Source organism: Etheostoma cragini, chromosome 14 (genome assembly GCF_013103735.1).
Source record: "Etheostoma cragini isolate CJK2018 chromosome 14, CSU_Ecrag_1.0, whole genome shotgun sequence".
Taxonomy (NCBI): domain Eukaryota; kingdom Metazoa; phylum Chordata; class Actinopteri; order Perciformes; family Percidae; genus Etheostoma; species Etheostoma cragini.
Window position 1 is genome coordinate 11081938 of NC_048420.1, and position 23711 is coordinate 11105648.

At 39.6% G+C, this 23711-nt stretch overlaps 1 protein-coding gene and 1 long non-coding RNA gene across 3 annotated transcripts in view; one reads left to right on the forward strand and one right to left on the reverse strand.

Moving 5' to 3' along the window:
- vps50 (VPS50 EARP/GARPII complex subunit) overlaps nucleotides 1-23711 on the reverse strand; it is a 107805-nt gene that overhangs the window by 32415 nt on the left and 51679 nt on the right. For both annotated transcript variants that reach the window (XM_034891478.1, XM_034891475.1), the window contains exons 14-21: nucleotides 13667-13758; nucleotides 13350-13444; nucleotides 11965-12063; nucleotides 9988-10078; nucleotides 7325-7510; nucleotides 4324-4442; nucleotides 2916-3022; nucleotides 1091-1212 (exon numbers count right to left, since the gene is read on the reverse strand). In XM_034891478.1, coding sequence (XP_034747369.1) covers nucleotides 1091-1212; nucleotides 2916-3022; nucleotides 4324-4442; nucleotides 7325-7510; nucleotides 9988-10078; nucleotides 11965-12063; nucleotides 13350-13444; nucleotides 13667-13758 — 911 coding nt within the window. The remainder of the gene's footprint in view (nucleotides 1-1090; nucleotides 1213-2915; nucleotides 3023-4323; nucleotides 4443-7324; nucleotides 7511-9987; nucleotides 10079-11964; nucleotides 12064-13349; nucleotides 13445-13666; nucleotides 13759-23711) is intronic.
- Nucleotides 7911-23363, forward strand: LOC117956430. The gene is made up of 3 exons (XR_004659267.1): nucleotides 7911-8087; nucleotides 10001-10002; nucleotides 23352-23363. It is a non-coding gene; the product is annotated as an uncharacterized LOC117956430 (long non-coding RNA).

The window sequence follows — 23711 nt, forward strand, 5'->3', positions numbered from 1 at the left end:
GCTTCCACCTCGATGGGACAGAAGTCATTTTGCTGCTATCATTACCAACTCCCCGAGGGTGATACTGACACAAATGCTGTTTTCTTTAAAGTATAAATGACATGATAGTCTCTATATGAAGAGGGGAAACTCGGACTGTTGAACCTAAATTTGCACCGATACAGACAGCAAAGACAAAAGTGGTTATCCACCCTCTCACTGTTTAGCATCTGATAAACATGAAAACATTTTTAAAAGATCTATCTTTAAAAGTAAAAGCCCACAGTTTACTTAAAGCACCATACCACCGATGCAGCAGAATATCATATTATGTGACCACAGTCATTGCAAAGGAATAGAAGACCAACACTCCTGATAACTTGTTGTAAGTCACATTTTTCTATTTTTAGTAATAAGGTGTGACACACCGGCATGGTATGAGGCACATCAAAACACCTGTTGTTTTTGTGGAACATTTTATGCCCTTAATATGATTAAATGACAGCAGGGAAATGATAAGAAATGTGGGGGGGTGAGAGATGAGGACCAACATGCCTGACTCATATCGGGGATGTTGCAGTTCATTGTTGGAATCTAAACCTCTAGGCCATCAAAGCCCCCCACCTATATCCTATATAAGCCCCCACGCTGGCAGCATATTGATGCTTGTAGACACATCAGGAAACTGGATTGTATAACCCCTGTGTCAGTGGGTTTTACAGATTTCATTTGATGCACTGTCGCACAAAAATTGTGTGTTAGTGTGTGTTAAACTTAAGGGAATACATTCTGTCCTTTTTACAGTATGGTGACAGTGTGGTGACAGTCACATGTATACATATATACATACACATACATAAATATACACGTATATGTACATATATACACATATATATATGTACATATATACATATATACAGTAAATACACATATACATACAGTATATACATATTATTTGTTAGTACTTTAGGACTTTTACTTAAGTTTGGATGCAGGAATATTATTTGATACTTGAGTATTTCTTCCAACACTGCCTGTTTCACTCATTGCTCTTTAACATACCTATACAGCATTTAATCAAACAATAGCATAGTGATTCAAAATACTGTACCATGTCATTGCGACCAAAGAAGGTGTATACAGCATACAGGTAGTAGTCAAAGAGCTGTGACACACAGTGGATGACATCAAAGGCGATCGGCTTCAGAATGTTCATCATCTGCATATACTTGCCTGTTCGGAGATGATAGAAAATAAATAGTAATCAGAAGTTTGTTGGACAAGCTTTATGTGTTCCAGGTTGCATACCAAAGACTATCACAGTGGTCACCCAAACTGTTTTCTATTAGCCTCATTTTCCTTTTTAACCCAGTATCAGTTCAAATCAATAACATGCTTATGTTGTTATGTAGATTTTGTCAGAGATTAAAAGACTTAAACTGCAGGGAGTAAACATAGTCAAACCACATCCTTTAAGCAAGAACTTCCGCAGGAACACATTGCATTTGCATACACTTAAGGGCAAGGATTGAATTTACAGGAAGGTAATAAAAAGCAAAAGGTACAGTAGTACAGGTATGTAACAAGGATACCATTGAATCAGAACTGATGAATGGAGGGGTGGGAAAAAAGAAATAAACTCAATCTAGCTGGCTTTGCCCCTGAGACAGCACTATTTCTCTCACACTCGTTTTTCATGCCATTTCTCTTGAATTTTGCACTGGGAACTCAGGGAGCGATCTAACTCCATTACAAAGCTGCACAAACTGAATTAGAAGTGATTGCTTGGAATCAAACTTTGGCTTTTCACTCAGTTTGCCACTTTGTTTTGCCACACACCTCTAAATCAACATTACAAATTTTGTGAAGAAAAGACAAAAAAAAAGTCTTCTATTTTGTACTGTAGGTGCAGGAAAGATGCCCTGCCACACGTATTGTATTCCTTTGTGGTAATGTCGGAAGTTCTACCACGGACTATGTAACATTTTGTTGAAAAAATGCCTTGGTTACCTTGTTTCAAACCATTCTAGCGGGGCTTAGAAAGCCTGCAGAAAGACACAGCTTGATTTGTGACAGTTGGCATTCATATTCAACAAGCTAAGCTGCTTCACTCTGATTGGCTAACAGCTAGCCAATGAGAGCCTGGCTATCAGCATCCTTTACCCAGCGCAACTGTAGCAATAGTAATGAGCTCAGGCAACATGACAGACTGACCAGCTTTGGAATTGTCCTGATTTCTTCACTTATTTCTTTTCAGTGGCTAGGGCTGACAGAGGAGGTAGCAGTTCTTTTTCACATTCACAACATAACACATATGGACCTAACATATCAAAAACTGCAAGTAAAAATGGTTTGTGTGGCAGGGCACCTTTAATGTGTGAATAGAAGAGGGATGGTGAAGAAATAAAAACACTAGGTAGGACCAGATTTTTTAGTTTAAAATGTTTATGTTAACAGCCGCTCTGTATCAGCGAGTTTTTAAATGAATTCATATTGCAGATGATTTATTCAGCGGTACAAGTGCACAGGAAAAAAACTGCAGTTGACACATTAAAATCATATGATGAAGGTCACATCGCATGAGGCGATGCACGAGGCTCGCTTTGCCAAGAAAGGGCCCAGATGTCTTCAAAGCCACGTTGCAAAGACGCGTAGGCGCCTCTTTGGAAATGAAAAGGTCAGAGTTTAGGGTGAAGGTTAACCGTTATTAGTGCAGCACAGTCACACAGGTACCAGCAGAGACCTCAGTGCAGCGAGCTGCTTGCGTCATTGGTGAATAATTAGAAATCTCAGCAGGCTAGACAGGATGTCCACTGTGGCTGGACTGCTCTCAAGAAGAGGTACGAGGTAGAGGGTGTACTGTATGTGTGTGTGTGTGTGTGTGTGTGTGTGTGTGTGTGTGTGTGTGTGTGTGTGTGTGTGTGCGCGGGACTCACCAACAAGCCGAATGACGTTGAGGGTGGTGTTGGTGAGAATCGGTGCATTGGTCTTATTGAGGTTGTAGTCAGACTTTTTCTTGCTTCTTATGGTCTCTCGGGACGCACTGATGCGTGCAGGATGTGGTAGTGAGACAGAAAGTAGGGTAGAGGTATGAAACGGAGAGACTGAGTAATATATGTTAACATCCCTGATCCTTAGCAATGATCGGCCAGGTTAAAAAAACTTGGCGCAGGTCAGAGTCTTCTAATTGATCAATCAGAACCCATTACGCATTGCAGGAAACACAGAGGGACCCCAGTGGTGAAGTCTCTGAACTGGTCATCCTGGCGTATCAGACCCCTGACTCTGACCATTGGGCCATAATAGCAATTTCTCATTACGTGAACCTTCTACTTTCTGGATGTGACCATGCAACCCAATTAATAATTAACCATTAATGACTCCTGCTTACAAGAGTGGGATATTAGCAATTAAATTACTATACGCTAATGTCAGATTGATACACATAGGGAAGAGGACACTGAATGTGGTGAGAGTTAAAGTAATAAGGTTAACAGGCACGTCAGATTGGTGAAATAACGATATGCAATACTAAGCACGAAAATCACAATACCATAAATACCCTATTGTACATCACATGGCATTGTACGTCTCGTTTCCCGTGCAAATGCGGTTTAATATTTGAAGTTAGCTCTCAGATATGCCTTAACACATGTACAGACACAATCCTTGTTTCCTAATAAATTAGTTGACCAAATACACATAATAAAAAATTAATAAACAGAACAAGGAGGATTATAAAATTAAAAACTCCATCCTGCTGCATCAAAAACAAGAAAGACATAATAATAATAATAATAATAATAATAATAATAATAATAATAATAATAATAATTACAGATATCACATGCCACAGTGAGAATTTCTTGCATTAATTATATCACTCATAGAATTTAACACACCCTGATACTAACATAAACCAAATACAAAATGTTTCTCAATGGCATTCAAATATCTAATTCAAATGAAAATGAATCATTTTACACGAGGTGCAGAGGAGCATGATTGCCTCTGTTTTTGCTAAACAGCAACTTTTAAGAGTCAACAATCATGTACGCAGAGGTGAGAAGAAAGAGAATTTTTCATGGGTAGATAAAAAGCTTCCTACAAGCTTTCTGCCTACTTAGCAGGGTTAGGCAAAGTCTAACTCTAAAAAGCAGCATCTGTGACTAACAAGAATTAGTTCTAGTATATAGTTATTTTAGTGTACATGTCTACTTACTTTCATTAATATTAAATAGCCAGTAGTATAAATGATGGACACCTGGATATACCAACGTCACACGCCATGCCCTGATCTGTGTGACTTCTGAGAGGTGCAAAACATTTGGACTTGGAACTGACCTCTTGAGTGGAACATCACCCGTCTGCTCGTCAACGTAGTCCTGCTTGAGCTCGTCAGCGACATCGCTGTCGCTGTCGTAATCTTGATACACACTCTTCTCCAGCTCGTCTGACTCGTACTTGAAAAATGGGGAAGAGTAAGATTAGATGGAAAGTAGAGTCAGTACAACAGAAGCGAGTAAAGGGATAAAAACAAGTCAAACACTGTCACAACATGCCGTGAAACTTTGCTGACACCTCACCAGAAGTGGAAGGCAAGTGTGGAGAAAGGAAAAGAGGCCATGGGGTAATCTTGTTGTCAAATACAAACTGGCTACTCAAGAGTAAAACAACATGAAAACAAATTGTATCAGAGGGCTCTGATTCAATTATTTAAACTATGAATTAAAAAGAATTATGTAACATCCCCATCTTTCAGCCCTAAAGGGTGCATAACCATGAAACGACTGGCTTGAGGAGGAAAAGCCAAACATGAATTCACCTCCCAGTTGAAAATCTGGTTTAAGCTCACCTGCCATATGACAATATTGGTTTTGTCCTTAACTGAAAGCTCAGGCAACACATAACAGCCATACAGTAAGAATTGCAAGCTTCAGAGTGAGTGAGTGAGAGTGAGCTTGGGCTTCTGTAAGCCTGGCATGTTAGCAATATTGCAAATATTGCTTTTGACGTTGAGCCTGTAAGAAAAATACAGGTATATAAATATATAAATAGAAAATTGTTGATGGGTCAGGGTGTCAGGGCACCCGTGTAATGCATTGTAATCCTATTCTTGAAGAGAAATACTGTTTTTTTTTCAACAAATAAGCCTTGAAAGAACAACCAATTGATTTGGACTTTATACAAGTCTTTGGAGGAGCACATGCAACATACAGTATAACATCTACAGTACTAGGCTATATTCTCCGGATCACTGTATCCATGTCACAGATATCTGATGGAATCCTATGGAAGCCTTGACAGAGATAAGGTTTGTTTTCCTCTCTATGATTTGTGGTGTAATTTAACTTCAGTGTGTGATTAGAGCTTTTCACTTTTTATGCAGTACAATGTTGTCAGAAGTGGTTTGTATGAGTCTACTGCTGAGAAATGGAACAAGGAGCTAAACAGAGGTTCAGGCTGCTAGTTGCATAGCAAATAACTAACCTAGAGAGTCTGCCCTACAGCCACAGTGCTGCTAACAAAGACCATGAAGGTAGTTTGTGCTCCAGTTTCACACTAATTCCTACGCTTCACTGAGGATGCCAGTAATAGAGAAGCAATGCTGGTGTGTGTTATCACAAAGACAAGAAACTTTCCTCAAAGAACAAGAGGGCCCTGCCATACAGTAAGACTAGCGTAGCTGCTAACAGTACCACATGCATACTGCAGGATATTCATTGATTACCCTGGTCCTTCTTAAGCACACACTATAGTGGCGGCTGTTTGGTTGTTAGGGCTGGGTACCAAACTTTGATACTTTTATGCACCGACCCAGTAGCCTCCATAGTATTGAGTGTTGAAAAATGCCTTGACATGCTGCCTTTTTATAAAACACTACAAACTACACAACAGCACTTTGCTGTAAAAATTGTTAAATTCTGATGGATGAGGCCCAAAAATTCATAGAAGACAAACGTGTGACAAACGTTACATTATTACATACAGCTTAGTCTTGCATTTCCAGACCTTCCTCCAGGGCATTGCAGAGGAGGATCTGGCTAGTCCACACAGCATTCCTGGATGGTAGAAAAACGTGCTCTGGTTTATTGCAATTTCTTTAAACCAACCACAATCATCTTGGGTGGCGCTAAGCCCCGGAACACAATGACGGTGTCCCTCTGATCTCCAAGTAGCCTCCATCCAACGTACGCTGTTATGTCACACCAAGGGATGAGGGGAAGTGAAAGAGGGTATGTTGAAACACTAATGAAATGCCGCTAAAGAAAGCAGAAGGTGTGGAACATCCGGCGGAAATTCCGGCAGCAACTGAACAATCCCGGAAGTGGAACGTTGTTGATATACAGTAGACTACACACAGCTCTACTCCTGAGTCTATTATTTGCCCCACTTCTAGATCTACCCGCAGATTTTATTTGCTGTTTAACAGCTTATATTATGTGTCTGACATGCTTCAAAGTATTATAATAATCCAGGCATGTTCTGCACTGCAGGCCCTACACTGTTATTAAATCTTTATGGACCCAGTGATGACAGCTTGAGAGCTGCTGTAAACAACTTAATGACCCGCAGTAATTATCAACTTGGCTCTTTATTAACTTGTTTGGTTATGAACCTAAACAGGTAGCCTTGTTAATTATACATACTTATATAAGTGGGTGTACCTGACGGGTGGCAATGAACAACTTGACAAGCATTAGACATGCCCTGTACGTGGTCCACATAAGGAAAGACAACACAATGTATATTTTGGACGACAGTAAATGAGCACTTCCACTGTGTTTTATGTATAACTCTAAATTGCATTGTTCTAGCCTTTTGACGTCCAACACACATTTCACACCAATACAACTAACGTCAAAACATTAAGCAGACACAAGTCTGGATCAATGGAAGAATGTTTTCATGATAATTGCCTGACATCAACAACAAACTTCGGGCTAGCAGGCTACACGATGAAAATGGCAACACTATCCAACTGCGACGTATTGAGACCGATTGGTGGGAACTGCTGTCGACAAGGTAAACACAACAATACACTGGTAAGAGCAAATTATGTTTAAGCATGTATCTAGCTCATTTAAAAAGCGCACAAACTCTGTATTCTGTAAAGAGTTGACTTAACTTGATATTATATTTGGCATTTTCTTTTGTGGGGTGCAAATGTTCCACCAAAACAAGTTCCTTCCCAAGATCATTTTGCGGAGCCACCTGCCCGGGTGCTTCCGGAGCGTTTTTTCTCCTATGCCAGACCTTACTCTACAGCCCTGTTGAGATAGGTACGGCAATGCAAGACTAGGCAGGCACCAATCAAAAGCATGTGTTTGCAGTTGCCACTTACCCCATTAGATGCCAACACATCCTCTGTCTCCTCCTCTTTGCGCTCAGCCTGCATCTCAAAGGGGTTTCCTTCTTGAATGTACTGCTGGAACAGAGACAGCTCCTCCTGAGCCGGGCTGGTCAAGGACGCAACCTGTTTGCTTGGGGAAACGGACGGAGAACGACACTGGCCCATGAATTTAAACTCCTGGATTAGAGAAAAAGAAACAGAGACAAACAAGAGAGGTTAGTAGGTTCATATTTGGTAAAGTGAGCAAATGAGGAACAAGAGGAAAGAAAACGGCTATTGGGGGGCTGTGGGTGGGGCAGTTGCTGAATAAAGAATACTTTTTGATTTACACATTACACAATTATTTATGAGGGTGTCCTAACTATGTGACCACTAGCACAGTTGAGGTTTAGTGCATATCATTTTTGAAAATAAATAAAAACATTGATTTAGACGTCACACAACTATTTAGCAACAATTAGTAACATTTAAAGAAAATAGGATCAAGCTTGCGCGACTACATTGAACGCGCAACATACGTGGACCCTTCGCGGAGCATAAGTGCTGGCCATAGAGGGCATGGGTGCCATGGAATGTATGTTTTAACTGGCTACACACCAAAGTATTGTGTGAGTCACAGGCGAGACAGAGAGCTTTTGCTTTGGGATTGTTTTTGTTTTTTCAGTTTTTTTGGAGCTAGAAAAGCGCTGTGAAAACATATTTACTGTCAGCTGTTATCAGAGGATGCAGGTGAGGGAAACAAGAAAAAAAAACAGTCATTGAGTTGTATTCTGTATGTTGGTAGTTTAATTTAAATGAAATAATTACACTTTATGATCCATTTCTTTGTAAAAGGGCCGCAAAACCTAGCATAAAAAGTATAAAGGCAAGGCTGTGCTATTTTTAAGCTTGTAGAGCGGATCCGCATACGAGTGCAATGTAGCCAGCCCGTAAGCTAAAATAAATTGGACTTTTAAGGCGAGGAACGAGAAACAAATTGCCCTATGTTTTTTTTGTGTGTATATATAATTTTGTCAGTCATTCTTTAAGGGGGAGAGGGCCAACCCCCAAAAAACAATGCTAGGGGAAATACTGACTGGTCATGATTGCCCATCTTGTCTCAAAGGAAAAAAACACAAGCAAACTGCCTGTGTGCAAAGGCAATGTGCTTGTTCTTGCATGATTCTTCTCACTAACCTTTCAAGTCATTGACCTTTAACAATGGGCTCTCCTTAGCCTGCAGATGGTATTAAAGTGCCCATAATATGCTCATTTTCAGGTTCATAATTGTATTTTAGGTTATACCAGAATAGGTTTCAGTCTAAAAAAACACTGTATTTTTGTTGTACTGCTGCAGCTCCTCTTTTCAACCTGTGTGTTAAGTTGTCTGTTTTAACTAGTGAGACATCTCACTTTAAGTAGCAAACCTTCCTGTAAAATGTATTCATTTTTTTAATAGGTTTATTTTTGGTGCATTTCCGCCTGTAATGGACAGGACAGCTAGGTGAGAAAGGGGACAGACAGGGGGAAAACATGCAGGAAATCGTCACAGGTCGGACTTAAACCATGGACCTCTGCGTCGAAGAATAAACCTCTATGTAAATGTGCGCCTCATCTACCAACTGAGGACAATACAGGAAAAGCAATCATTTCAAACAGATCATACGAAGTAAAGTTAAAAATTGTATGTAGTGTTTGAGAAGAGCTGCAAGTGATAAAGGAAATAACTGCATTTTTAAGAACAGACTCAACAAGCAGTGAGGGTGAGATTGGAACAATACTAAACATATACCACCAATTACGAAGAAAATAAAAAAGATAGGAATTACAGTGCACTAATACCATCAGGTTTTTACCCATTTCCAGTACATGGTATTTGGATTAGAGACAGGCCATTCACTTTGAAAACTGGCCGCAGTGATTAAAATGATAAGTCAAATCTAATAATACATTTATTACATGATCATATTTATGTGTATTTTCATAGTACTAGCATTCAGTTTAAATATTACACAATGTTGGTACCTGGCAGGGTTTAAAGGGTTTATGAACAGTACATTGCCTGTATTCCATAGAGCAATGTAGATGCACAATATTCTCACGGCAGTGGGTTTATTATGAAAATTCTTTGGCATGTGGGTTCGCTGCAAAATGTGCCCAAGCAAGACAGACAATGAAGGGAAAACAAGAAAACACATAATTTAAATGAACTCCATTTATCTTTCTGACATCTCTTTCAGACATTCTCTTCAATTTATCATTTCTGCTTCTAGGTGAAGTGAGCTGAAAATGTTTTAAGCACAATGATCTTTTCTTGGAGTTGGTTATAGAATATTTAATGAGATACCTACAATATTTTTGCGTTGGCTGTACATGCTCTACGTTAGGCTCGGATATTCATTTATTTAACTGTTGCTCACGAGTGAGGGAAATAAAATCCTTTAACATACACGCCACAATGGACAGCAGCCATTTTATTTTCATCAGTGTTATATAATGTGCAGTGCACTTTACTCCTCATGTGTTGATACACAGGCAAACACACTGGCACACACACATAAAAATCATTGAGCAAGATCCCTTGTGATTTACATCTTTACGCAAATTTCCCAGTGATGGGCAATGAGTGCTAGTCTGCCTCACTCTCTCGCCTCTGCGATGTGATTCTTACTCACATGGAGCTGGGAGATGTTGAAGTTAGACTTAACCGGGCAAAGTTCCCAGGTCTCGTTTTCCAGAAACATCCTCAGCTCTTCTAGTCGTGCCCTGAGGAGATGAGAAGAAAGATAAATAAATTTAAAAAAAAAGTCAAAGCATCCATAAAATGAAAGCAGTGTTTACTGTGCAGTGTCTGTTTACATGTGTTAATGGAGTCCGAAATAAATGTTCAGACATAAAACGTCTGAAAGGTCATTTGTACAGTGAAAAGAAAGAGGTGTGTGCCTTGTGTGCCTTGTGTGTGTGTGTGTGTGTGTGTGTGTGTGTGTGTTTCATTACAGCCAAGGACAGCCACCCTGTGGCCCGCTAGGTCAATATCAGGTCTGTCTGTGTGAAATATCAGAGCAGTGTTGACTTTAAACACTGCAGTAGCCCGTGTCACTTGTCTTTAAGGTGTTTGAAGAATGAGAAGTGAAAGAACACGGAACAGTGGCTACAGACAGAGAAGCCGTGTGTTACAGAAATAAAGAAGGGGATTTATCAATTACATTTTAACATTTTGACATCACTATTGTATGCCCAATAATCTTTTAATAACTAGTCCATTTTGCACATGCTGGCTTTATTTACCTACAGTTATATTCCTCAAACCTAATGGACCAAAAACTGAAAGGGCACTCAGAGAGAGCAGACCTCCCCCAAGGCATGCCCTATCTCACAATAACGCAGTTTGAATTTTCACAGTCGGGAACTCATTTATCCGATTATTCTGACACCACATAAATGCAGCACTAACACCCTATGTAGAAATGTTAGTGAAAGTGAAAAATAATTGGTGTATCTGCTAGTGTTTGGATCTTCTCCAAAAATGTAATGGATTCTTTCTTGGCCCATGCTACCCCATTTCACCAAGTTACATGAAAACTGGGCCTGTAGGTTTTCCGTAATCCCGCTTATAGTTCTTGTAAAAGGTAATTAAAGGACATTAAAGCTTTGAAACCATTTCAATTAATCAGAGAAAAATGAGCTAGGAAAATGAAAGCAGAAATTACCAATGGCACAGCTCTTAGATATTTATCATCTCTGAACCTTGACAGTGTCATTCTGTGCTTTGCAGCCACAGGCCAACAATACACCCACCCCAATGACTGAGTGTGTTACTGCAGGCAGCTGACAGACCAACACTGGCATCATCAGCCAGTCAAAGTTCATTTATGGGTAATCTCTGTTGGAATGAAACCCCGCTGGAAAATGAATCAAACCTAATGGAAAAATGATGCACGCTGGAAGCCTCCAGGCCACCAGTGCGAGTATGTGAGAGTATTTGTGCACGCAAACACAGTGAAGGGGTAGATAATGTGCCTTCATAACGCTGTCTGATGTCCTCCTCCTCTTCTTGTTCTCTTTCTCAGGGTCTGTCATCTTTCCCGCTCCCTTTTTCAGTTCCAATTACCATTTCACAGTGAGATCACCTCTAACCTAAAGATGTATCCCATCAAGCCGCTCTGCGTCTCACACCTTTGCCATTTTGTGTCACAGGAATGAAGCTTTTTAGCATTTAGATATTCAAGAATCTTATCAATTAATTCTTAACAGGTAATCACAACACTGATCAGCGGGAATCACATCTGATGATATGGCGCTGTCTGTGTCAAAGCATACATATTCATGTGGTCGGCAGGGGTTACATAATCGAGAGGTTATTGGGTAATTAGATGTCTACTCCAAAGAAGGTTACGCTGGGAATATAGAATGATCAAGGCACCAAGTGGTTGTAATTTTGTGTAAAGGTTTCTGTCAATCAGTTTCACCAAATACAGATTCAACAACTTTCTTTTAATTATATTGGGGGACTGTGCTTTTTAGATCCATGCACGCTTAAGTCTAATTGTTCACACATTCAATCCTATGAACTCAATGAGTGAATGAGCAGAAGGTATGTCTAACTGTCACACAATCCGGGTAATGGTCCGAAAGAATGGGGGACATCTTACCTGTGATAGTTTTTAAAGTAGTTGACACTCTGGCGTTTGATGGACTCCTGCAGGACCTCTGACTTACTGCCGCAGAACTCCTCACCCACCTGCATCAACCTGGAAGAAAGGGTTAAAGGATACGGGAATAAATAATGACAGAGACAACGATGAAGGAAAAAGAGAGCAGGGAAAGAAGAAATGAAAGAGATGTATTAGAGATAGAAGATCTGGTTTAAGGTGAACAAGATGACTCTTTGATGTCTGCCTATAGAAAATTAATTTATTTGCAGTGCACATGCACACAATGATGCAACCGCTGCAAGTTGGGGCAACTATGATTAAAGTAATGATTTGATTAATTGACTTCAAGATTTCTATCTTCATGAGTAAAGGGATAAAGTAGTAATTTTACGATTGTATTGCATTGATTGTATAAACGTCACTATGTACCTCTATAGTATTTGCTTCTGTATAATCAATCCTTAAAATGTATGGAGGGTTTTTGCAGTCTGGAGGGCTCCTCTGGAGCAAGGACACACTGTGTGTGATTGACAGCTGAGCCAACAGGGGTACAAACACAATGTAAACTGACTATTCTGGTAACTGTCAGTCAAGGGACAGACGATATGCTGTTAGCAGTGGTATTGAAGAAAAAGGACCACCCAAGTCTGGATCTAAAGTAAGCAACCTAAAATAACCAATTTTTATAGTTTTAGGTTGCTGACTAGGCAAACAGCCATTCCAGATTATCGCATCTACAGTATGTACACAGATAAACAATGTGTACACAGCTAACAGGTGTCACACAGTGACAACAGTGGCTTCATTAGATGAACAAACACACTAATGTAAATGTCTCCTTTTTGGGTATTGAATTGGGTCACAGAAACCTAAATTTACAAAACACTTTAATGTCACAAACAAATATGGAACAGTAATATCCTGGATCCTACTTAAAAATATGGCTTTCCACCCACAAACTTGTTCCAGCCAAGTACAGGCTTCTCTCCCACGTACAGTAACAATGAGCAGAGCCGTTAGAGTTCAAGAAATGTGACCATGGTGTGTACAGAACACTTCCTATTTCTTGTCCATTAATGCAAAATAAACAGCTATATCACATTGTTATATTCAGAGTAAATAAAAATCAAAATGTGGTGTTGGAATAGGTTACTGGCATTATGAGTTAAGTGTTAATGTAAACAAAGTCAATGTTAATTATCTTATTGGACAAGGGAGCATGTTGCGTTTCTGTGTAAGTGCGTTCACAAAATTTGAGTCAGTTATTGAGTAAGTGACTGAGGGAAAAAAGACATGACAGAGAAAGGGACAGCGGTAGCAAAATAATGAAGACCAATTAGCAGAAGAAATGATGAGCGGACTGCTCTGACCCTGTGGCGTACCTGCTGATAACATCAAGTACCACAATGAAATCGTCATATTTGAAGTGAGACATGTCTGTCCCCAGGATGTAGGCCTTTACTTTCAACTGGACGTCCTGAGGAGAGAAACAAGAGGGACAGGGTGAGGAGAACTTATGATTGACCAACTCTGTTGAACAGAAATCTGGGAAAAAATATACAAAAAGAAAAACTAAGAGCGGAGAGGTAGGAAGAGACTACAGCAGACAGCTTTTGGAATGACAATGTGGAGAAAAACATGAGGAGGAGGGAAGACGAGACACGCACAAAGAGAAAGTGCACTCTCTTTCTTTTCTGACCTGCCAGATCCGTGTCAGCCCATGCTCTAGCTTCTTCTTCACATAGCTGCGGTCCACCACAGACTCATCAGACTCTGCTGCCGCTACTTCACCTAGGGGTTTTCAAACAAAGCATGCAGCGGGATTAAAAACGAATAATAAGACTGATAAAAATCTATTTCCCTTTATCCATTTTATTTATCTATGGTTGACTGTCTTTTCAGCATGGCTCAGACAATTTCATTTACTTATTTCAGTGGAGGATTAGAATCCATAAAGAAGTAAAAAAAAAAAAAAAAAGACTATTGTTGTGGCTGAAAATGAAAAACATCCCTTTGATAATGACAAAATTTGATTCCACGGGTGCATTCTAATATGAACAGGGAAATGTGGCGTAGTTGATCTACGGAACAGACATGTGCGAATATTGTCCTTCATTGTTAGTTTGACCATGTAGACAGCCTGAATTATAGTTGAAGACTGGGACTTTTCTGTACAGTGGTGGTTGTCAGTTAGCATCTGAGAGGAGTGTACTGTAGGTCACAGAGTCCCTCAACAGAGCCAAGACTGACAGCGACCTAGACCTCCATTTGACAGGTGATGAGGATCTGTTCACTGTCAGGCAGCCAGGAAATGAAACCATCTCCAGTGAACGTGGTTCTACCTCTGTTGGCTCACTATCCTCTCTTTTGGTGTGTTTTTTTCCTGCTCTGTGATTTAATAGAATACCATGTGGAGTAGGCACTGAAGAGGCTAGAATGTCCTCGTTGCTGCAGTACTTTCCTCTGGCTGAACATTGCTTCAATCAGTCTCAAGCTGTTAGCTCAGTTTGAAGTAGATCTCTAGGAAAGCCAGAAGCAGTGAGCCTGCGAGTCAACAAACAGGTGGCTGTCAATCCCACATTAAATTCCTTTTAATGTTCTGGGAAGACAGAAAAAAAAGAGACTCATCTTGGTTGTGGATTATCCCGCTGATCAATGTTTGAGGTGTGTCTTGTCTCATGTTATTGGACATAGTATATACAGCTATGTTCAGAATAATAGCAGTGTGTTTAAAAAAAAGTGAATAATGCTCAAAATCTTTATAATACCTTTTAATTCCATAATAACAATGCAACGGGAACACTGCACAGTCAATTCCAAATCAAAACATGACCAAAATTGATTACGTTTGTGTTATACCTTTACAGAAAGTGAAGAAAAGAAAAGAAAAGAAAAGAAAAGAAAAAATAGCAATATTTGCATTTGTCTTTACAAACTCATTTGTTTTTTCAAACGTTTACTGTATAAACTGAAAAAAACGTCTCAAGGGTTTGCTATACTTTGAATCACTGCACTAAAATTGAATTGCAAAACAGTTCTTTCTGAGAACTGCTTCACATCTGTATTGCATGGAGTCGGCTAACTTCTGGTGCCTGTGAACAGGTATTTCAGCCAGGATGATTGAACTACATCCCACAAATCCTCTGCATTACTGGGTTTAGCCTCAGAAACAGCATTTTTGATGTCCCCGCAAAAGTGTTCTGTGCGATTGAGGTCCGGGGATCCAGCTGGGCACTCCATAACATCAATCTTGTTCATCTGGAAACAAGACTTTGCTCCCTTATTGGTTTGTTTTGGGTCTTGTTGAAAAACCCATTTAAAGGCATTTCCTTTTCAGCATAAAGCAACATAACCTCTTCAAGTATTTTTGATATATTGAAACTGATCCATGATCCCTGGTATGCAATAAATAGGCCCAACACCACAGTATGAGAAACATCCGTACTGTGTCTTGAATTCAGTGCATGGGGTCATCGGACAAACAGCTGCCCCTAGACCCAAAAAGAACAATTTTGCTCTCATCAGTCCACAGAATGTTGCGCCATTTCTCCTTTGGCCAGTCAATGCGTGTTTTGGCGAATTTCAACCTATTCAGTTTATGTCTTTTTGCCAGCCATGGGACTTTGCGGGCCTTCTAGCGGATAGCTTTGCTTCACATAGCCTTCCTCTGAAATCCTTCAATTTTCCTGGAGCTGTTCATTGGATGAGCCTTTTGGCTTTTCTTTGATCCATTCAAATGGTTGTTGACCTTTTTTTTCAAACGTCGGTCAGGCTTTGGATGCCATTTCAAGGCATTTGAAATCATTTTGGCTGAGCAGCCTATAATTTTCTTCACTTCTTTAAATGTTTTCCCCTCTCCAATCAACTTTTTTAATCAAAGTCTGCTGTTCCTCAAAGCAATGTCTGGAACGACCCATTTTGCTGAGTATTTCAGTGTGAATTGCACTAAAACCAGCACGCACAACATTTGCTTCCTTCCTACCTTAATAATGAGACATATTTGACACCTGTTTCTTCACAGAATCAATCACCTCACTAATTGAACACAACACTGCTGTTATTTTGAACCTGCCCCTTTCAATTATAGATTCAGTTACACAAAATGAGCAACATGCATGTCATGACTGTTGGTTTTCTATTACTCTACAACACTTACTAGTAAATTATTTGCCATGTAGAAATATCACTTCTACCACAAAATATGATTTGTGAGGTAAGTGATGTTGGACTACTATGATTTTGAACCACTGTATATATATTTACAATATATATATACTGTATTTTAATATGAACTAATGCCACAACTTACATATGAAATATATACTTTTTAAAATCTACTCTATAGTGGGGCCAGCATTCTAACTGTAGAGTAATTTCTTTAACTGCACTGTAAACTTTATTTTTTTGTTTTATCTGTTTTAAATTTTTTAATCGTGTTTAACTGCTCTTTAATGTTTTATGTAAAGCCCTGATGCTGAAATGCTATACAAATAGCTCCAGGGAAGTCTCGCTTTACCAAACCATCCACACACTGTGGAGCAGAGGAGGGTCTGGTTAGTCCACACAGCATTCAAAGATGGGAGGAAAAACGTGCTCTGGTTTATTGGCATTTCTTTAAACCAATCACAATCGTCATGGGCAGCGCTAAACTGCGCACGGAGCCGCTGTAAAATAGTTGTAAGAGAGAAAACTCAGATTGGACAGTCTAGCTAGCTGTCTCAATTTACCCTGCAGAGATCTGAGGAGGAATTAACCAGAGTCCTCATAATTCCCACCAGAGTTTAAAATTCAAACACAAAGAAAGCGAAAGGAAAATACAATGCAAAATATATGCATCTGGAGGAATTTCCTGAGGCATCGGAGCAATCCCGGGAAGTGGAACGTCATGGATATAGACTAGCTTCAGGGCTACTCTTAAAGGGTTTTAGTGTCACAAAGATACTTTAACAGGAAAGATGCGTGTGGACATGGGAACCTGAATTATGGGTCTCTCTGGAGGAAGGAAAGCCTTCTTACCCACTGCAGCACCCGGATGACCAACTCAGTCATTACTGAACAACATTTAGTCCAGTGAAGTATGTTATACCCAAAATGACCAGTCCAACAAATACATAAACATAACAGTTTCTAACCAGAAGAGATAAGTATAACTCTGGTTATGGCCCTATAGACAAAACCCAAAGTAAAAAAAAAGGTGGGAAATCAATGGCAGGGGAATAGATTATCGAGGAGAATCAAGAGGCAACAATTTCCAAGACTTTAGACTTCAGTCTTCTGTGTAAGAGCACTGGAGAAACCATAAATGTGTCTGTGACAGAATACCGTGTGGAGATCACACACGCTGCCCTTCATTAACCATTTAACCAGATGATGCTTGGATACATTAGTGAAAGAAAACAAGGGAGACAGGCATAAATCATGGGTAGTGTTTTTCTTATTCTGAAGAAGTGAGATGGTTGAAAGACTTTAAGTCTTAAAGATACAAAGCATAACTCAACTGGACATGACTCAAAAATCTCCAAGCTGTAGTCAAAACAGACTCAGACCCAGCGGGTTCAGTCTACAGTCAAAACTGTAGACTGAACCTGCTGGGTGAGACGTTTGTATTCTGAGCAAGACGATAAATATCTCTTGACATTTAGCCTGTTTTTTTTTATAACAAATACACTTACGTCACATTTTTTCAGGGGGAAGAATTCAACAATTTTTGACCTGACAATTGGTGGCAGTGAGGGTGTTAATATTAGAGAAAAAAGCACATCCATTGCAAGAATTAGACATATAAATGTTATTACATCCACACACGGTGTACATCTAATTACATAATTATAATGAGGCCAGGAGGAGTTTCCTTTACAACCTAGATGTTGTTAGTGAAGAGCTATTAAGCGCCTTAAAGAACAAACTATTGAAAGGGACATCAAGAGGTTACAGGTCCAATATGTAATATTTTTACTGTAATAAATCAAAAAATAACCCCCATGAAACATCAGATATTAAGGCAACATGCGAAGTTGAAATACTATCTTTTCTGACCAAAATGCTAATGCCAGTATTTTATCATTTAGAAGTTTCTGTTCCATGACAAAATGTCTGATGGTGTTTTGACCTGTGTGTTGTTATCAACTGCCCAGTTGCCAGATACAGCTGTAACGTTAGTACAGCCATGAAAGCAGCAAACAAACATACAGGATCAACGGAGCATACTGGAGATGTATTTGAAAGATGGGGACAGCTTAGAGCACAGAAGGACGCCAAGTTGGCCAATTTCCTCCTGAACAGGTAAGCAGAATTTATCAACACTGCTAGCGACTGGCGTTTTATGTCATTTCCACATTTGTGTAGCTACTCACATTGAATCATATAGCTAGAGTGCCTGAGTTAGTTACTCGCAAAAACAACTGAGACACAGTCAGTAAAGTGATCCTGACTGGTCCTGGCTTACGTCGCCATGCTAACCCTGCTAACGGAGGACCAGGCAAGCGGGCCAGGGCTGTTTACAACGTGTTCACTGCTGCGATCGTATCCAACAACGGTTAGTTACTTGAAGCCAAGAGAGGGGGGCTGTTAATCGGGAAGAGAGGTCCTTGAGTTTGCAGTGTGTTCAGCAATTGTTGCCATAATTTTAAGCCAATAAAGTGTGTATTTCAGTCAGGTAAAAAAGGGCAGTGTTAGTGGTTCCTATCGTAATTCAAAGCCAAGGAAGTGTGTCTGTCTGGCGTGTGGAGAGGATGGCGAGGTTCTGGGGGTTTTAGCGGCTCCTACTGTAATCCTAAACCGAATAAGTTTGTCTGTCAGTCGGGTCAGCGCTCCGCGGTAGCACAGGCTTTTATGACTGTCATTAGAACCAGCATCTAACGATAGCTACCCCACTGTGCTGTGAAGTAATGTCTGGATATGTGAGACAAGCGTCTAGCAACATTGTTGGATGCTCTGGTCTCAGCCTGGCCCCCAACGTGAACGTCAAGTCCAGGGTGCAGGGGAGCCAACACTTTCCAGTATTTTGAATTTGTACACTAGCTGTGCGTATTACATATTGCACTTTTAAAGTAAAGCAAATGAAAAAAATAAAACAAAAAACACATGGGGATCAGTGAACCTGGATTAATCACAACTTTACAGAAACCTCTGAGTCTGTGAAGGTATTACTTTACGGCGATAGAGGAATTAAAATTCAATAATATCATTCACCAACATGAGGTGTTTGAAAATAAACACCGTAGCTATATAAAGCAGCAGACTGTTGTGTGTAACAAATACATCAACTGCTCTACAAACTTTCTTCTCAGACTGGCCAGACTCTGACAATGTTATAGGGGTGCAATAGCAAATTGGTGGAGTAGTCTTAGCCATTAGTCATCAATCATCAATTAAACATAAACGGCAGCTGATCACCTCACTGAGAAACTAAGTGGAAGAAGAACTCTGTCCCTTGCAGCATAGTTTACGTTACAAGGTTTTCTTACTCTATTATTCTTTTCCATCACTCTGTATATAGACCAGCACTTTACCCACAGGACCTGTGTTAATCGTACTGAGGCATCCAATTAGCAGCAGAGGATCTGCCCCTCCTCATTATAGATTCTGGCTCAACACACCAAAGATGAGAAAAATCCTCAAAAGAATTTCATGTCATGTTATATTAGCTGCAATAGCGTGGAACAATGGGCTTCCCTTCAAAACCATAAGTGGGCAAGCCCATGCCTTAGACTGTCCACTGCAATAATTGTCAATACTAACAAAATGGTTTAGCCTAGCATTAAGTTTAAACAATATATCTTATTGAATAAAGTGGTAAACAAATCTTTCAAATCCACCTAGCTATACCATGGATGTTTATCTTCATCTCCCACAGACTGATCACAATCATCACACTCAGAGATGGATGTGGCACCTCATGCCTTCCTTCAGATTCTGACCTTTGATGAGAGTGTGCGCATGATGCATTTTAAATTCAATCCGTTCTATCCCATTGATATTACCTCCATAGCCAACACTATAATGCTAAAGCCAATACTAGTCGTGATTTCTGGTAATGACATTGTAGCAGGTTTCAATTACACATATCAGGGAATTTCAAAAGATACACTAACTTAAAATGAGGTATTGTGTATATTGATGAAATGACATTTTTGAATCCATAATGTTTTTATTCCGTATAAGTATAGGCATAAGTACTCTTTTCTCCATTTTTCCATCAAATTGTGTGTCTCCATTTATTCCCCCTTACTCTGCAGTTCAGTCAGTGCAGTTTGTGTCGCTGCTAACGTCCACTGTTGACCCGGTGATGGTGCAGACGGCCTCCCCAGGTTTTCTACTTAGAAAGTTTTAATAAATGGTCATTAAAACTGTAAAAACAGAGAGGAAAAGGTAAATTTTAGGGAAAGCTACCTTTTGCCAATGCGTAGGTGGTAACTAGGGCTTGACCTATGGTGACATAGTGGGTGACAAACAGGACAAGCACCCACAGGGGTCTAAGCTTGCTGCTTTCAAACTATGACTCATACAAGAGCAGCATGTGCATGAATTTGCATAAATCTAAAGTTTAGCAACAGAAAAGTCAAAACAGAGTATGACACCACAAATTCTTAATACAAGCATACTGTAATTGTGAGAAACTGGAAAAAAGTATAATACCTTCCGTGACTACATGGAATTTCAAATATTATCTGACAATCCCCACAAATGATGCAGATGTAAAGAAAATCATAAAAACTCAATGAGATGCTCTTTTTAAGCATCTCAATGAGGTGGGAGGTGCGTTGTGTGTGAGCGTGCGTGAGAAAAGGATTGATCTTCAGTGTGTCTGACTCTTAGGACTATGATGGCCTGGAGGTCATGCCCTTCAAAAAATGAGACAAAGCCTGGACAGATGTCAAATGACATTTTGTGTCAAATCAGTCTAAATCCAGCAAAACAATTGCAGCCTTTTAGATTTTGCTCAAAGTTTACCTTAATGTCTGCCTTTTCACACATTTCCCAAATCTAGGGCATGCTGTAGAAACTTGTAATGTTTCAGTCATATTGACATGTTTGTCTTCTACCCTACAAAGTTTTAGCAGCCTGTCTCTTTCTCTAACCTGAATAATACAGTCCATTATTTTGATGTCCAGATATTGCTTCTCAGATAATGTGATTTACAGACTGTAAAATTGAAGTAATTTCAAGTGCTGAAAATATGACAACATAGGATTTCAACAGAAATATCTGACAGGCCTTGGTTTTGGGACACATTCTCGATATATACAAGGTTTGATCAAAATCTGAGACAGTAACAACAACCTGTAATTGCATTTTAACCCAGAAGACTCTGACAGCGCACAGGCACCTGTCTGAGAATTGGCCTATATTAATTAAAAAAAGGTTTATTTCATTGCCAAGACATATACATGTATCTACTGGAATAGAGCAGTGCAAATATTATACTTTAGGTCCCTTGAAATGAGGGGAATATGCATGAAAATGTGTGTAATTCCTAAACCCTTCCTCCAATTGTGATGTAAATACCCTCAAATTAAAGCTGAAAGTCAGCACCATGATTTGATCTCAATGATTTCATTTTAAATCCATTGTGTTAGTGCACAGGGCTAAAACTGTGAAAATTGTGAACCTGTCCAAATATTTCTGGACCAAACTGTATGTATTTACAATAGCCGCATTTATAAAGTGCAGTCAAGAGACAGAACAGATGCACAAATGTGTAACATAACATTTTACAATTAATCTTTCAGAGAAGAGTAATTATTACATGTTTCAATATGTAGCCAATCAAATACCTTTTGACTGCAACAGTGGCATAAAGCAGACTAACTTAAAACCGTAAATTAGTTAGTAATAGTTAAATTAGTAATACAGACACCGTTTTTAACGTGATTTATCATAATAGTTTGATTGAACAGGTTTCACTGTAGGACTTCAAGCACCCGTACGCCTGCCCCCCCCCCCCCCCCCCCCCCCCCCCCCCCCCCCCCCCCCCCCCCACACACACACACACACACACACACACACACACACACACACACACGCACGCACGCACGCACAAAGGAGAGAAAGGTTAAAGCCAAAGGCAGGGTGGGGGACACCTTTACACAGAGGACAGAGGTGACAGCCAATCAAACTGTGAGATAATAGATGGGCCTCATAAAAGGGAATATGGTGTATGTCCTTCCTCCATTAAAGAGGATTTAATGAAGGATGCTGAGGACTTGGAAGGTCACCAACCACCTTCGTATCCTCATCCATTTGCCTAACAAATTATGTTCAGTACGGGAAATGTACAAGAGCTATCTTTCGATGCGTCGAAGGAAGGTTCCAGCTAATGTGACAGTTCTGGATTTGCAGCTAATATCTGACAAAGTCTTTGGTAAAACAAATGATACAAAGAGTAATGAGATGAAAAGTGCTATAAACCAAATCCACTATGGTTTCTTTTCTTACATTGGTAAGAAATTCAACTTATTGTGGAGCTTACTGCTAAACCACAAAGTATGTATTGCCATGACAACTGAGCTTCTCGAGGCTGATGTTTTCACATCTGGCTGACTGAAGGCAGGATGGATAGACGCTGCGACACAAGCAAGACTTTAGTTGTTGATCCAGACATAAGCTTTGGGTTTGAACAGATGTGATGTTCAGTCGTCTTGCTGTTCCTAATGGGCCGTAACTTGAGTGCAGCTTTACGGAGTTTCCAGTGGAGAGTCAGTGTACTTTATATTGTTCTCATCACAAAATGAACAAAAAGAATGGATACATTTCTTTTCTAAAATGGTAAAACAAGTGCAATGTAGGGATCCAAATTATATTGGAAGGTCAAGAATGAAACTAAGGATGACATAAAAAACAACCCATGTGCAAAAGTCAGACTTGTAACTGTAATGGAACTTAAACAGCTGGACATTAAAAGTCTGGCTTGTATGAGCTTATAAACACTTAAGGTCATGCATGACACATTTTCATAAGAAACAAAATGCATCATTCATGCTTCATCACCTGTGCACTAATTTATCCTTGAAACCATACGGCTGGGTCATATTCATTCCGCAATGCAATTTCAACCATTTGTACATGTAATTTATCTTTATGGAATAAGGATAGATAGTCAAACCAATTCATATTTGATAATGCTATAGAAATGAATACATAACTGTACAAAAAAAATGTGAACTGTATTATTGCACCACAGAGAAAGTGATCATTCCACTAGTGACTCATTTAATGACCTCTACATTAAAAAGAGAGCTTAGTAAATGCTAAAAAAAAACACCATACCACTACAGTACGTGGTTCACAGATGCATCAGCACACATTCAATATTATCTTCTATTTTCTTGGATATAATCACTTTTCTGTGAGCAATAAAGCTGATAAACCTGCTGTATGTTAAGATCAAACTGCCAGGAGAGAGTGGTACTCCTAAGCTGGCAGAGAAAGATGACCCAATTCTTACCACGTTTTTGTTAACTGAATCTGTGAGCTACTTTTCCAGGTTAGAGTATAGAGAGCAGATATGGTGCTATAGGAGTAAAAACTACAAAGAAAAAGCAGGTTACAAAGAGAGATTTTAAATAAAAGAAGAGAGGAGAGATTTAGGGGGAAATCAAGTCATGCGCTCGCTCTATGGGCTCTGGTACATGTGAGAGGTTGTTATTGTATATTTTATTTCTGAATCTGTACGCTTCTACAGGGAACTGTGCACCTGTTTTCTGTATTTGGGCAAATCAGAACAAATGGAGTAGTGTAACGTA